General features: G+C 37.6%; 1 protein-coding gene across 3 annotated transcripts in view; it reads left to right on the forward strand.

Annotated features, from left to right (window-relative positions):
• Nucleotides 1-14,050, forward strand: part of ZFR (zinc finger RNA binding protein) — a 40,065-nt gene that overhangs the window by 24,707 nt on the left and 1,308 nt on the right. For 2 of the 3 annotated variants that reach the window (XM_075410585.1, XM_075410586.1), the window contains exons 11-19: nt 125-270; nt 1,148-1,310; nt 2,952-3,157; nt 3,380-3,530; nt 4,986-5,127; nt 10,057-10,154; nt 10,970-11,065; nt 13,103-13,214; nt 13,328-13,425. In XM_075410585.1, the coding sequence (XP_075266700.1) occupies nt 125-270; nt 1,148-1,310; nt 2,952-3,157; nt 3,380-3,530; nt 4,986-5,127; nt 10,057-10,154; nt 10,970-11,065; nt 13,103-13,214; nt 13,328-13,425 (1,212 nt within the window). Of the gene's footprint in view, nt 1-124; nt 271-1,147; nt 1,311-2,951; nt 3,158-3,379; nt 3,531-4,985; nt 5,128-10,056; nt 10,155-10,969; nt 11,066-13,102; nt 13,215-13,327; nt 13,426-14,050 lie in introns of those variants that run through there. The other variant, XM_075410587.1, reaches the window with a different exon arrangement.

Consider the following 14,050-nt stretch of genomic DNA (forward strand, 5'->3'; position numbering starts at 1 on the left):
TTTCTTCAACTGATTTGATTGATTTTATTGTAAACAAGTAGTGTGTGTTAAATATGTCAGAACTGCTCTGTAAGTTCGAGATAAGAAGAAAAACCACATTTCAATCATTGATTTTCTGAACCAGAAAAAAGTAAACCCAGACTTGCAAGTAGAAGTAAAGCCCAGTATTCGAGCAAGAAAAATTCAAGAAGAGAAGATGAGGAAACAGATGCAGAAAGAAGAGTACTGGAGAAGGCGAGAAGAGGAGGAACGCTGGAGGATGGAAATGAGGTAATACATTCTGTTTTATCAATGAATGAGACAAAGCTGCAGTCAGATTATCTAAAATTAACTCTACTTCTGTAGTTACTTATTTTGAATACTTGTTTTAAATTAAGTTGTCATTATCCCTCTGGGGGTTTTGTATGTTAATGTTCAGTCCCTCTGAGGAGTGCAGACTTACTAGAATTACACAGAATCACAGAATGTTCGGGGTTGGAAGGGACCTCTGTGGGTCATCCAGTCCAACCCTCCTGCCGAAGCAGGGTCACCTGCAGTAGGCTGCACAGGACCTTGTCCAGGCAGGTCTTGAATATCTCCAGAGAAGGAGACTCCACAGCCTCCCTGGGCAGCCTGTTCCAGTGCTCCATCACCCTCAGAGGGAAGAAGTTCTTCCTCATGTTCAGACGGAACTTCCTGTGCTTCAGTTTGTGCCCGTTGCCCCTTGTCCTGTCCCTGGGCACCACTGAAAAGAGTTTGGCCCCATCCTCCTGACACCCACCCTTCAGATATTTGTAAGTATATATTAGGTCCCCTCTCAGCCTTCTCTTCTTCAGGCTGAACAAGCCCAGCTCCCTCAGCCTTTCCTCATAGGAGAGATACTCCAGTCCCCTCTCCAACCTTGTAGCCCTCTGCTGGACTCTCTCCAGTAGCTCCTCATCTTTCTTGAACTGGGGAGCCCGGAACTGGACAGAGTACTGCAAATTATTTTGCTGTAAATTCAGACTCACTTACAAAATAACCATTCATTTTAGTTACTGTCTGGAGTTCACTGGTATTTGCTTATGAGTGCTAGAAATGAGTTAGTGAGGACATACAAAAATTTATTTAGAATGGTTGCAAGAATTAACCACTATAAAAAGAGAACACTTTGATTGATGTAATTTAGGCGATATGAAGAGGACATGTACTGGAGGAGAATGGAGGAAGAACAGCATCACTGGGATGACCGTCGCAGAATACCAGATGGAGGATATCCTCATGGTCCTCCAGGACCGCTAGGCCTGCTGGGAGTTAGACCAGGAATGCCTCCTCAGCCTCAAGGACCAGCTGTGAGTTTCTCAACTTGAGAAAAAAAACCAATGAAGTCATACTTACCAGAAGGCACAGTTAAGAACTGTAAATTAGTCAATGCTACTTTAGCTGTCTCCAGTGTTTCTTAATAAAGGTTTTGAAAAGTGAAGTAGAAATTATATGCTAATAAAACTGTGTAGGTGGACCTTTCTTCCAAAATAAATCCACTGCAATGACAGAAGGATGCTTTAAAGACAAATACTGTTTCTTCTGAAATGCAAGTCACTCTGGATTTGTGTACTACTACTTATTTTATTTAATTGCATAATACAACATTATTTATCTAATTGTGGACAAATGTATGGATAAAAAGTGCCTGGATCGTCAGTCCCAGAGGAGTATGGTTAGTGGTGGGTCATACTCTACGTAGGGGTCAGTAAGGAGTGCAGTACTACAGGGATTTATCCTGGGATTTGCCTCATTAGCACCATATCAATGATCTGAAAGGTGATGGAGTGAGTGCACATTTACAAGATTTGCAGCTGGCATGACACTGAATCAGTTTGGGATGGGGAGAATAATTGATAGCTTTGAGGACAGAGCTGCCATCCAGGAGGACCTAGGCAGACTGGAGAAATGGACCAACAGGAACTTTGTGGAATTCTGCAAGGACAAATGCCTAATGCTGCATTTGGGAAGGAATAACCCCTTGCCATGATGCAGGCTGGGGAGTGACAGGCTGGGTAGCAGCCCTGCTGAAAGGGATCTGGGGATCTTGGCAGATAGTAAACTGAACACGAGTCAACGATGTGCCCTGGCAGCAATGAAGACCGACAGCATCCTGGGTTATATTAACAGGCGCATAGTCAGTAGATGAAGGGAAGCAATTAGATTTCGTTAGATCCAGACTGCAATACTACATTCACTTTTGGTCTTTCCAGTACAAGAAAGATACTACAAACCCTAGCAGGTTCAGTGTGGGACTACCAGGATGTTCAGGGGTCTGGAATGCCTGCCTTGTCAGGCAAGACTGAGGGATCTGGGCTTGTTCAGCCTGGAGAAGAGAGCACTTCAGTGGGAAGCAATAGCCTTCTAATACCTGTGCATTACAAACACAATAGAGCCAGGCTCTTTACAGTCGTGAAAGGGCTTAAGCTCAGTCAAAAGAGGTTCAGGATGAACATGAAATAATTTTTTTCACATAGATGTTGTGCAGCCTCCATCTTTGGTGGTTTTCAACAACCAGCTGGATAAAGCCCGAGCAACATGATGTGGTCTTATAGTTGGCCATGGTTTGCACAGGAGGTGGACTGGAGGACCTCCTGAGGTCCCTTCCTATTTGAATTCTCCTGTCATTCTATGAAAAGAATCATGGATACTTCATTTTGCAGCAATATGCAAGTATTTCCCTGTTGATAGAAAGATGATAGATAATTGTTAGGGGGATACTTTTGATTCTGAGATTTTCATAATTTGTTAAATATTGCTAAATTTTCTGGTTTTTCAGACATTATTGATTGTGACCGTTGTAAGTTAAGGACACTTCAGTTCATGTTTTGTCACATTTCCGCAATTTGAGGGTTGAATATTCTGTTGTTGTGTTTGGTTTTTGGTCACTTATCATTTGTGAATTTGGAAGTGTACCCAAATTTCAGAAACACACTTTTTCGTCTGTTTAGCCTCTACGCCGTCCTGACTCCTCTGATGACCGCTATGTGATGACCAAACATGCCGCTATATATCCAACAGAGGAGGAACTTCAGGCAGTCCAAAAAATTGTTTCTATTACTGAGCGTGCTTTGAAACTTGTTTCTGACAACATGACCGATCATGAAAAAAGCAAGAACAAAGAGGGAGATGACAAAAAAGATGGCAGTAAAGACAGGTATTTTTTTTTTATTGCTCTTTAAGAAGTCCCTAATTTGTTTCAGAAGTTTTTCCCTGCACTGTTACGAATGCTTCAAGGGATTCTTTCTCTTTGTGTGTCACTATGGCCTTAAAAGTATGTGGAATTGTTCTTCTTTTTTTTATTTCATTTTTGTATCTTCAGGGTTAGTTTTAAGGTTTTTATATTATTTTAAATGCAACTTTTAACTGTAATTCACAGAGCTTTGAAAGGAGTTTTACGGGTAGGCGTTTTGGCTAAAGGTTTGCTACTCCGTGGAGACCGAAACGTCAATCTTGTTTTGTTATGTGCTGAGAAGCCTTCAAAGACTTTACTCAGTCGTATTGCTGAAAGTCTTCCCAAACAACTTGCAGTAAGTAGAATTTACATTTTTGGATCTGAATTTTTGTTAAAATACTGTAAAGATATGTCCTTAGGTCAAGTGTCTGCTGGGCTCAGTGCACCATGTTTTGTAGCTCAGGCTCAGTTTCTCTCCATTTTCTGAGTGTTTCCATCTGAATTCAGAGACTGTGCTGCGTTTTGCTTTCTGTGTATTGTGTCCATACAGGTGTCCAGGTATTTATGCTAGCAGTGTAGTATCAGTCATCATTTATTAGATGTCATTTAACTGGGAGGTAGAAATTAACAAAAGAAAGACTATTGCCAGTTGCCAGCAATGGTAGAGGTAATTCATGCAGTGTTACAGGAAGCTTGCTGCCTGAAGGTCAAAGTTCTCCATTAGTGCTGGTCTGTTTATATTTACATCTTGTTTCTAATTTGTATGTGTCAGTGCTTCGGAGTTCCACAATTAGTTAACTAAGTCTCATGGGTTTAGGTTTGGGGTATTTTTCACAGTTTGGCCCTTTAAAAAAAAAAAGTACACGCAGTCTTAGACCATGCAGCAGAATTCATATAAACCATTTGTTGTATGTCCACAAGAAATGAAAGTATAGAACAAAGTCTCTGCTCACTGCTGAACAAATCCTGTCCACTGTTATTATGGAATGCTTGTCACAGCATTGGTATTTCAGTAGTGTCTGGCAAAATGTCTGGCAGGATCAGTGGCATGGTAGAAGCTTTAGCAAGATCAGATTAGCTAGAAAATAATCTTGAGTTTGCTCTTGTTTGAAGTAACAAAACAGAAGAAAATTTTAAAACTGCGCATCTTGGTCTGGCTTTGTGGAGAAGTCACTTGTCCCTCTAGTTTGTGGAAGAAGGTGACAGAGGTGCCTACAGCTTTCTTTTGGGGGTATTTAGAATTATTAAATCCAGTTGCAAGAAGCAATTAGAAATAACCACTTAGTTAGTTACTGTTACATTTTTTTCCCCTGGTATTTATCATGCCCTTTGTGCTTAGCATGTTGTGACAGCCAAGTATAGAATGTACATAGAAGTACCCATCCTGTAACTGGGAGCCTGAAGAACAACCACTGAATCTTGGTGCTTTTTAAAGGCCCCCATGTTCCAATGAGAAACATATCCAGCTGACATTTTAAGCAGCACTGAGGCTTTTCTTTATCTCAAACACTGTCAAGGTTCTTGTTATGTAACTTCCCTGTATATTAATTTTCTTTCTGCATAGTCTTTTTTTCTTTTGCGTCCTTAGTGACTGCTGTGTATGTTCATTAATGATTTGGAAACAGTATGCAAGTCTATGTATGTATCTTAGTTGTGTATACTCTGGTTTCTTTGAATACAGAGGTATCTGCTTCATATAATTATATTGCGTTTCTCTCTTTCTGTTACAAAGGCTATGTTGAAATCCATTTTGTTCCACATACTTTTATTGGCCACATGCTAATGGTAATTTCTGTTTCTCAATATTTAGGTAATAAGTCCTGAGAAATACGATATCAAGTGTGCAGTCCCAGAGGCAGCAATAATTTTAAATTCATGTGTGGAGCCCAAAATGCAAGTTACTATCACACTGACATCTCCAGTCATTCGGGAGGAGAACATGAGGGATGGAGGTTGGGAAGTTGTTAAAGATGTTACTTCTTTCTCACCTGTTTTTTTATGTTTATCTATTCTGCTTAAGATGGCATTAAGGTCCTGGAAGGCAACATGCTGGCACATGTATTTGATCGAAACCTTGGTTTTCAACAACCAGTCTCAATAGAGAACAGTTGGTTAAAGTAAATGCTTATATAATGCATTTGTTTAATTTTTAAAATTTTCAACTTTATGTCCAACCTCAGCTTTCTGGAAAAGGTACAAACTTGACTACTTTTTCCCTGTCTTTTAAAATCATCTAGAAAACTAAGTATTTTATAGCAAGTGGCTGTAAACTGGCTTTCTAGAACAGTCTTGCCCTAAAAGAAAGATTGTATGGTTTTAGAAAATCAAGTGACAGGGTTTGGGGTTTAAACTGGATCAGTATTACCATCACTTACACATCCCAAATAGCAGCGCCACTTATAATGCACTGTTATAATACTTTTGATGTAACACTGCTTCTAACTTTAAAAGACAATGCGATTTTTTCCAGCTCTCTGAGGTTGCTTTTTGGTCTGGAGTGCTTTTTGAGTATATTTAGGCTCCAGGTATTACAATCGGTCTTCTATCCAACTGGCAAACCCAGACTAATACAATAAGAAATGGCTTTGTCGTTGAGCTGAAGCAGAAGGTGGAGCTTGTAAATCAATTTATGTTTCTGAAGTCCACAGTTTCTCTGGTGCCAGCAGTGTTGCTTTAGGGTCTGTTCTGTAACACTTTCAAAGCTCCAAAAGCTTTTAAGCCAACAAGCATGATTAATGTCTGCAGTACATTGGTTCTTTTTGTTTATGGGTCAGATAAAATTTACTTTTGTTTCCTTGTAATCCTGTATTTTCATAGTTGGAAGAGATCATGGCAAACAGGGTTCTGGTGTTTGACAGTGAACCTACAGATAGGAAATCTGAGGCTATCTCTTGTATGCAGGTTGAAAAAAATTGTATGTGTGTATTTATACATGTGCGTGTGTATATACGTATTTATATAAGGCACGGAGGTTTTTTTATTTCATCTCATCATTAAATGTCCTCTGAAATACTTGAGGTTTTTATACTGCATTAGTAATGTTCTGTAGCTGTGACTAGTGCATTGTAAGCAAGCTGTGTTAACAAAGTCGTCCTACATAATCAGAAGGAAAAATTTCAGTATGCATTCTCTGGTTTGGATGACTTCTGAAGAGTCTTTAGGAGTGCTTTGTACATGATTTTTAAGCTGTGCATGTTATTCCTAGCTATAAAGGCTTTGTACACGTACTGTCACACCCGAACAATTCTACTTTTTTTTGACAGTCTAAGTGTAACATGACTCTTCGTTTGTCTGTGCTGAATCAGACTTCACGTATTATCTAGGTTCATAAAGAATGCTTTAACTTCAAATATTTGATTATTAAATTAGATGAATCATTAAATTACACCATGTTTATTTCTTAATGTACTGTGCAAAAGTGCAGTATTGATTCCTGCCACAATACTTAATTTCAGTTAAGTGGTTTCTGGCCTAAAATTCTGTGATGTGGACTCAAAATAAATTTCAAATTACTACCATCAATCCCTTAATTTATGCCACCTAAAGGAAACAAATCTGTATTTTTGTCTGACCCACACTTGAGTTAAAATGATCATTCTGAGTTTATTCACTGCTGAATGCAGTACTGCCTCTAGGCAAGCAAAATCAAGTTAGATTTCTCTTCAAGACACTGAGCAGTATAAAATGGATGTCTGGAAAAGTTCACGTTTGAAACTAGAACAAATAGAAGACTGAATTGCAAATTATTGCAGCAAAGAAGGCCTCATTACGAAGACTGCTGCTTATTTGCTGTAGAGTAACAGTACGTGTTTGTTTTTTTCTAACTGCAGCTTCTTAATGCTCTGTGTCTTACAATGGTTTAAAGTTTTCATTTTTTTTTAGCCCGCTTGGGGAGCTAGTTCAGGTGATAAGGAAGGCTTTACCGGAAGAACCAGTTTGAGTAAAGATGAGACTGAGACTTGCACATGGAATAGAATCATGTTTGGTGTCTAATAATCCTGTTAAATGATAAAAGGCTAAAAAAAAAAATTTCAGTGAAATAAAATTGTTAACCGCATCGCTACTGTTTCTTACAGTACTATGCGTTTGACAGTTTACCGAATCTGATATATTCAAAGTGCTCTAACCCCTGCTGCGGAATCTTTCCTTCAGCAAACAAAGTGTACATACTTACAAACACATATACGTGTGCGCGTGTGTCTTTTTTTATCCTTAGCTAACAGCCCCGGTCCAAAGCCTTCTAGCAGAGGGACTTGATTCCTGTCAGGGGTTGCTGCCAAGACATCGGAAGGATTTTTGACCAAGGTTTTCTAAAGCTCATTGTCACACCTGCCATGCTTTACAAAGGAGGGGGTTTGGATGCATAGTCCTAGCATCTATTGTTACTTTGTGGTGTTTTGGTTTTTTTTTTTTTTTTCTTTTCGTCTTTGTCTCTCTCCTAGAATTAAGCAGTGTTCACACTAGTCTTGAAATAGTTGACTGGGTAAAATGCATTTCCCATAATAAAACTTAACGAAATTGATATACCTGTTAACTTTTAATGAAGAGGTAGTGTGGACACAGCATGTCTAACTGAAGATTAACCCCTTATATTTACACTAGTAAGAAGTTATATAGGGTAAGAATTTGTGCTTGTGTTTTGTAAATTAATCCATTTTTTTTGTCTTAGCTTAACAGGGTGGCAGGTTAGGCATCTGAATTTAGTTAAATAGTCTTTAAGGGGTTAATCCTGACATGTGAAACAGATGCAAAAATCCACAGATTAAATATTACAAGAGTAATAATTTTTTCAGTCAATGTGTTCTCAGTGCAATAGGTGCCTTGGCAACTTCTGACTTTCAGAGTCTTTTGAAGTTTCAGGGGTTTTCATATGATATCTATTAGTAGCCTATTTTAGATCGATGTTTCCAGTACTAAGATTCTCTTCTGTGCACTTAAACTGTAATTCTTTGTAGTAAAATTATTCTCCAAATTTAAGTTTTTCAGAGCTAGAAGTATTTGGAGTTTCAAATTATGTAATGAATTACTGTGCTAACAGTTTGCACAGTGTCACCTATTTGCATATTATTTTTAGAAGAATGTAAATAATTGACTGATTAGACTACTAAGCCAAACAACCCATGTTTTCATTTTTAATTTCTCAGTCTTACTTTGCCACTTTTTTCCTGCTGTGAGTTTTCTCTCAATGTACTCCTTGTCACTTAAATCCGGATTGTACTTGTTTCATCAGTTACCTTACCTGGTATCTCTCTTGTATAGATTTGGGAGGGATTTTGTTTGTTTGTTTTTTTAAGAACATACTGCTTTAAATGTCTTCATTTGCTCTGTAAATGCCTTGTTAGTGCAGATTTTCATCTTTTCACTTTAACATATAGTCCATAAGGTTGAGTATCTCTGTGAGAAGGTACCTGTTTTCTTCTCAGCTTTGTTCTCATTTTGAAATCCTCCCCCTTTTAGCCCTGTGCAGAGCAATGGGACTGTCCCATAAAAAATGCTTAAACCTGAATGTAGTGCTTCAGGTTAAATTTAATTATTGTATTACGAAGTTGTACCACCATGTTCATTCATGGCTTTTTAGCTCTCTGTAAAGTATCCTACTGTTTATTTTACATTTATGTAAAATAGGTGGTTTCAGAGCTGTCTTTCTGCAGCATCCCTAAAAACTTCTCCTTGCAGGCATGTTTCATGAGTCTCAAATTTTTTCTTTTTTTAGATTTTATTCTCTGACTTACCTAAATTTATTGGAGTAAACTATATTGTCCCATACAGCCAGCTGCTGTGAAATGAGTGCCATTGAGTGAGGGCTTTTTGTTTCATTTTACCTGGTGTATCACCAGTTATGCTACCAATATACTTTGTTATTAGTCACAACAGCCATTTTTCATAATTGGTAAAACAAAGAACTTTATAAGCTGACCAGTGCATTATATGTGTACAACTTTTAAGTAACACGAGGCTACCATTTTACATTGTTCAGTGGTTTGAGTTTCACTGATGACACCACTTCCAAAAGGGCCTGTGATCTCTTGCTTTTTGGTAACAAAGCAGTCAGCTTGGTAATTAAATCCTTTTCTGATTATTTAAATATACAAGATCTGCTATATTTTATTTATCTTCCAGATGTTCTGCTTTATTTTTTCGTCACTTTTCTTTTTCATCCTGAGTCTTGAGTAAAGCAGTCCCTTTACAGATCCTTCCTTGAATCCTAAATGATATTGGAGCACATACATTATGGGCTGAGGAATTTTATTTAGAAGAGTAAGAGAGAGGGTACTAGAAAACAATGGAACTCTGCAATATTGAAGAGCATTTCATATTGCTTTAGTCAGGTTTTTAACCCAAAATAATTTCAAGTGTAAGGTATGAGACAAATAGCATCACTATTAAATCTCTAGTGCTGTTAAGATCTGTTATACTTAGTTTTTCTTTTAAAGAATAGATCCCAAATAACATGTGACCATTAAAATTTACAGGAAACTAAGTTTCAGTGTTTCTACTTGGTTAAAGTGGATTTTTGTGTTCCTTCTGTCTTGTGTTCTCTGTGCTGGTGTACTGTGTCCAACCATCCTTCCTTCAGTATTTAATTTTAGGGGATACGTGTTTTTCCAGTGTTAGCTTAAATAAAGACGTACTGCGCATTGCGTAATCCGCAACGCATTTGAAAATAACCTCAGAGCTGAAGTATAATATGCTCTTGATCTTCATATTGGGTTGGTGCCCTAGTCCTAATTCAATGGCTTTTATTGAACACTTACGTTTGTTCTTCAAGGGTTTAAACTTTAAATGGCACGTGTGACATTGAAGCTACTTTAAGGAAGTGTCTTGCTCACCTGGTCAAACACCCATTCCTCACTGCATTTTGCCAATTCAATCCATTTTAGATGTAACCTCGGGTATGGTGAAAGACCCACCGGACGTCTTGGACAGGCAAAAATGCCTTGACGCTCTGGCTGCTCTACGCCACGCTAAGTGGTTCCAGGTTCGGAACATCATTTTACTTTCTTCTTGTAGCCTTATGAGAGATTAGTTCAGTTGCAATATAAATGTTTAATTGTGTGAAAACACTCAGCGTTGTTCATGCTAATAATATTTAATATTTTTCTGGTCCCTAAATTTAAATGTAGAAGGTTGAGTATGAAGGAACTGCTTTATGCAGTTATTGGTCATTTGACATGATTTTTTTTTCTGGTCATTGAGAAGGCGATGTTGAAAGCTTGACTCGCTTGGGGTGATCATATGTTGTATATTTGTTATATATTCCATAAGGCTGCAGAGTAACTTTGCTTTAAATAATGGAATATGTGTTTAAAGCTTTGTGTTTAGGTTTAAGACTTTTTTCCCTATTTCTTTAAGTGCATTAAGTGTAGGGAATGAAAGGTGAGAAGCAACTGTTTGGTTTAGTGACTTTGCGTTCTGGCAAAGGCGCAGTAAAGAAACCAAACAGATTCCCTTGACCTTTCAGTCTCTATACCTATTTCTTAGATCTTTACTTTATCCTTTTTATTTCTAATATAGAAAGATACTGTATTTATTGTTACAAATGAATATAGGTCAAAGTGTACAGGGGATCAAGAAATGTTATTCTTGTATAACCTGTGCACTTTGACTTCTACCACCTTAAATTACTAACCCTGTATAAAATACTGCTGTAAATGGCAGCTCATGGAATAAAGTTGTAGAAGGATTTGTTTCAATCTTGTATCTGAGCTTCCATTGAACAGTGGTGTTTTAGTCTTTCAACAAGTCCTATTTGCTGTAGATGCTGGGATTAATTGATTTTGTATTGCTCTCAAGGCCAGAGCTAATGGTCTGCAGTCCTGTGTGATTATCATACGTATTCTTCGTGACCTCTGTCAGCGGGTTCCAACTTGGTCTGATTTTCCAAGCTGGGTGAGTAATGTTCTTTTGAATGAGTCTTTTCAATACACGTGGTACTGCAAGTAAATCTTAGGGAAGTGTTTCTGCAGTTTCTAAATGTAGGCTTTTTCAAGAAGTAAGGTAAGGTGGTTTGTTGTGTTGGTTTTTTTTTCCCAACCAGTAATCCAGATTTTCTCTAAAAATTAAGTTTTCTGAGGTTTTGTCATTTGTAGCTGGAATTGGGGTTTTTTTTCTCCAAAAGGAATTTTTTTGTTCTTTTGTATTCTTTGTGGGTAGCATTCTTATTCTAGATTTTAACATTTTTTTTCCTTTACTCTGTATACAAATAATTGATTTTTTATAACCACTTACTCTGAATTGCTTGGAGTTTTACTGAAATATATTTAGATTCATGTCAGCTGTGCCCAGATAGCTCTGTGATAACAGAAAGGCTACTTGAAAGAATAAATCAGTAATGCCTGTGATCATTAATAAGTCCTTTCCACAAGATAAAGTACCACAGTAGTTCACTACAGTCTGTGGATGTGTCACCATTAACATTTTAATCAGTGTCACTTGGATCTCTAGATTTTACCAGGTTACCCTCTCAATTCTTGCAGCCGAGTGTTCTTAGAGCATTCCTTTTTGCATTGAGTATCTTAAACGATACTCTCCAGGAGTGCAACTTGTGCTCCAAATATTAACAGATGTTCAATCTGTGGACCAGACGAAGTTAGTCTGAGACAAAAATCTCTGAAACGTGTGTAGCGTGGAAGTCAATTTTGCTCTGTTTTGTTTCACAGATGAAATCCTGTTGCACTGTGCTGCTTCCTTTTCAGTTTTGGCAGGAAGAGTGCTAACATTCTTAAGGCAGTTTGAGCAGCTGGCATTATTTCATTGAGAAATCTTTTACAACTGTACTAAGCTTGCAGACAATTTTATTAAACTACTTCTGATAATATTTATTGCTTCTGGAAAAAATGTGGAGCAGTTATTTCTGGTTTTTTTTAATATTTAAAGTAAGAAAAAAGTAATGCCAGTTTCTGTGCTACATTTCATGAAAGCTACACTGTACAAATACAGTTTAAAAGAAGCTAAGAAGTATGTAAGCGCCCTCTTAATATCACTGTGATACTGAGTTGCAAAGAATAAACCCTGGCATACTGTTAGAAAAGCATCCTTAGAACTATTCCAACACACAGCAGGCACATAGATGAAGAACAGGCAGTGGTGTTTCTTACTTCTCACTTAATGTCTTCTAAGGCATGTCTAGAAGGGAAGAGAGGTATGAAGCAGTGTGTCAGGCCTAGCTGTGTCTCAGTTCTCTCCAAAAGTGATTCCTGATTCGCTCCTGGTACCTGGTGCATTGTCAGTGACTTCGGTCAGCATTGAAGTCTGTGCAGTCAGCTGTTCTTTTGGCCTGTTGGCAAAGTCCTGCTGATAAAAACAATGACAGGATGAAAATGGTGATTGTAAATACATGTAATTTCTACTAGTCACAAATGGAATTTCATAGATTGAAGAAATATATTTTTCTGTCTCACCTGTGAACTTCAGTTTGCAAAACTGAGGAACTAGTAACCATTTAAACGTTAAGATATCATTAAATTTTGGATGCTTCAAGTTTGTGTACTCTTGTAGAAAAAAAAATATTTATCTGTAGCATCCTGTTTATCTCATTAGATGTACTATGTGCTGTTCATTCATGTGGTTGGCAGATTGAGATGCCCCACCACATTTCATACTCTATCAAAAAATGGCTGGACAAGTTGTCTACCTGCATATGTAGGCCACTACTTTATAAATTTCTACAAGACTTTTGAACAACTTGTGATGAGAAGAAGCATGTCAGTATCAGTACTCAATCTTGCACCAGCTTTCTTTTCAGTTGTCTTCATAGAATACTGGGGGTTTTTTCCATTTTAACTGAAAGTGTTCTATGACGTGTAGTGTTCTTCAGAATTCCACATTCAAAAGTTCTGTGTTGAACAGTAGCAGAACAACAGTAGCAGCTTTACTCTGTTTTCATCCATCTTCTGAATTGCCTGGATTTTCTTATTGTTGGTCTAGGCTATGGAGTTGCTTGTGGAAAAAGCAATTAGCAGCGCTACTGGTCCGCAGAGTCCTGGGGATGCACTGAGAAGAGTTTTTGAGTGTATATCTTCAGGAATCATTCTTAAAGGCAAGTTGCATTTGATCAGTGTCTGTATACTTATGCTTAACTAATGTAAAATCTGTAATCTTGGTTGAAATAAGGTAGAGATGTGCTACTACTAATTCACGTAACCATTGTAGGTGGTCCTGGACTTCTGGACCCTTGTGAAAAAGATCCTTTTGATACACTTGCAGTAATGACAGATCAGCAACGAGAGGATATTACTTCGAGTGCACAGGTAAGGAAGCATATGTATGAAGTAACCAAATTTGGTGGCTCTTTTTTGGGGTGATTTTTGGTTTGGTTTGATTTTTTGTATTTTTTTTTTAAATGGAGCTATACAGCAGACATGAATTTTCGTTCTTTCAGATATAGCTTGGTCTTTCAGATTATCAGTCTTAAACTAGGCAATAAAAACGTCACAACAGAGGATGTATAATAGTATTCATTTTTGCACTAAAATTAACAAATTTTCTAAAAAGTTGAAGCATTCCCATCTATATATACATATATATATGTAAAGATGCTTACTCTACAGCACTATGTTACTAGATTTAAAATTACATTGCCATTAAATATTTTATGAAAGTCTGATTTTTAACATTTATTGTATCCACTGACAGTATTCACCATTCATGCCTGCAGCTTAAGGGGTTACTGCCCCTACCTCTTCATTTGATCTTTTTGCTAAAGATTACTAATGCGTAATGGGACACTTGATAAGCCTTGGCTGCTTCAGTGCAAGTCCAACAGCCAAAACACATGTACATTGTTTTTAAGCTAAGATGATGTACTTTGTACAGAAGCAGCAAATGTGATGTACACATTTTATTGTACTGACTGTGTTGGCAGAATGTAGAGAG

Source organism: Opisthocomus hoazin, chromosome Z (assembly GCF_030867145.1).
Source record: "Opisthocomus hoazin isolate bOpiHoa1 chromosome Z, bOpiHoa1.hap1, whole genome shotgun sequence".
Classification (NCBI taxonomy): Eukaryota; Metazoa; Chordata; class Aves; order Opisthocomiformes; family Opisthocomidae; genus Opisthocomus; species Opisthocomus hoazin.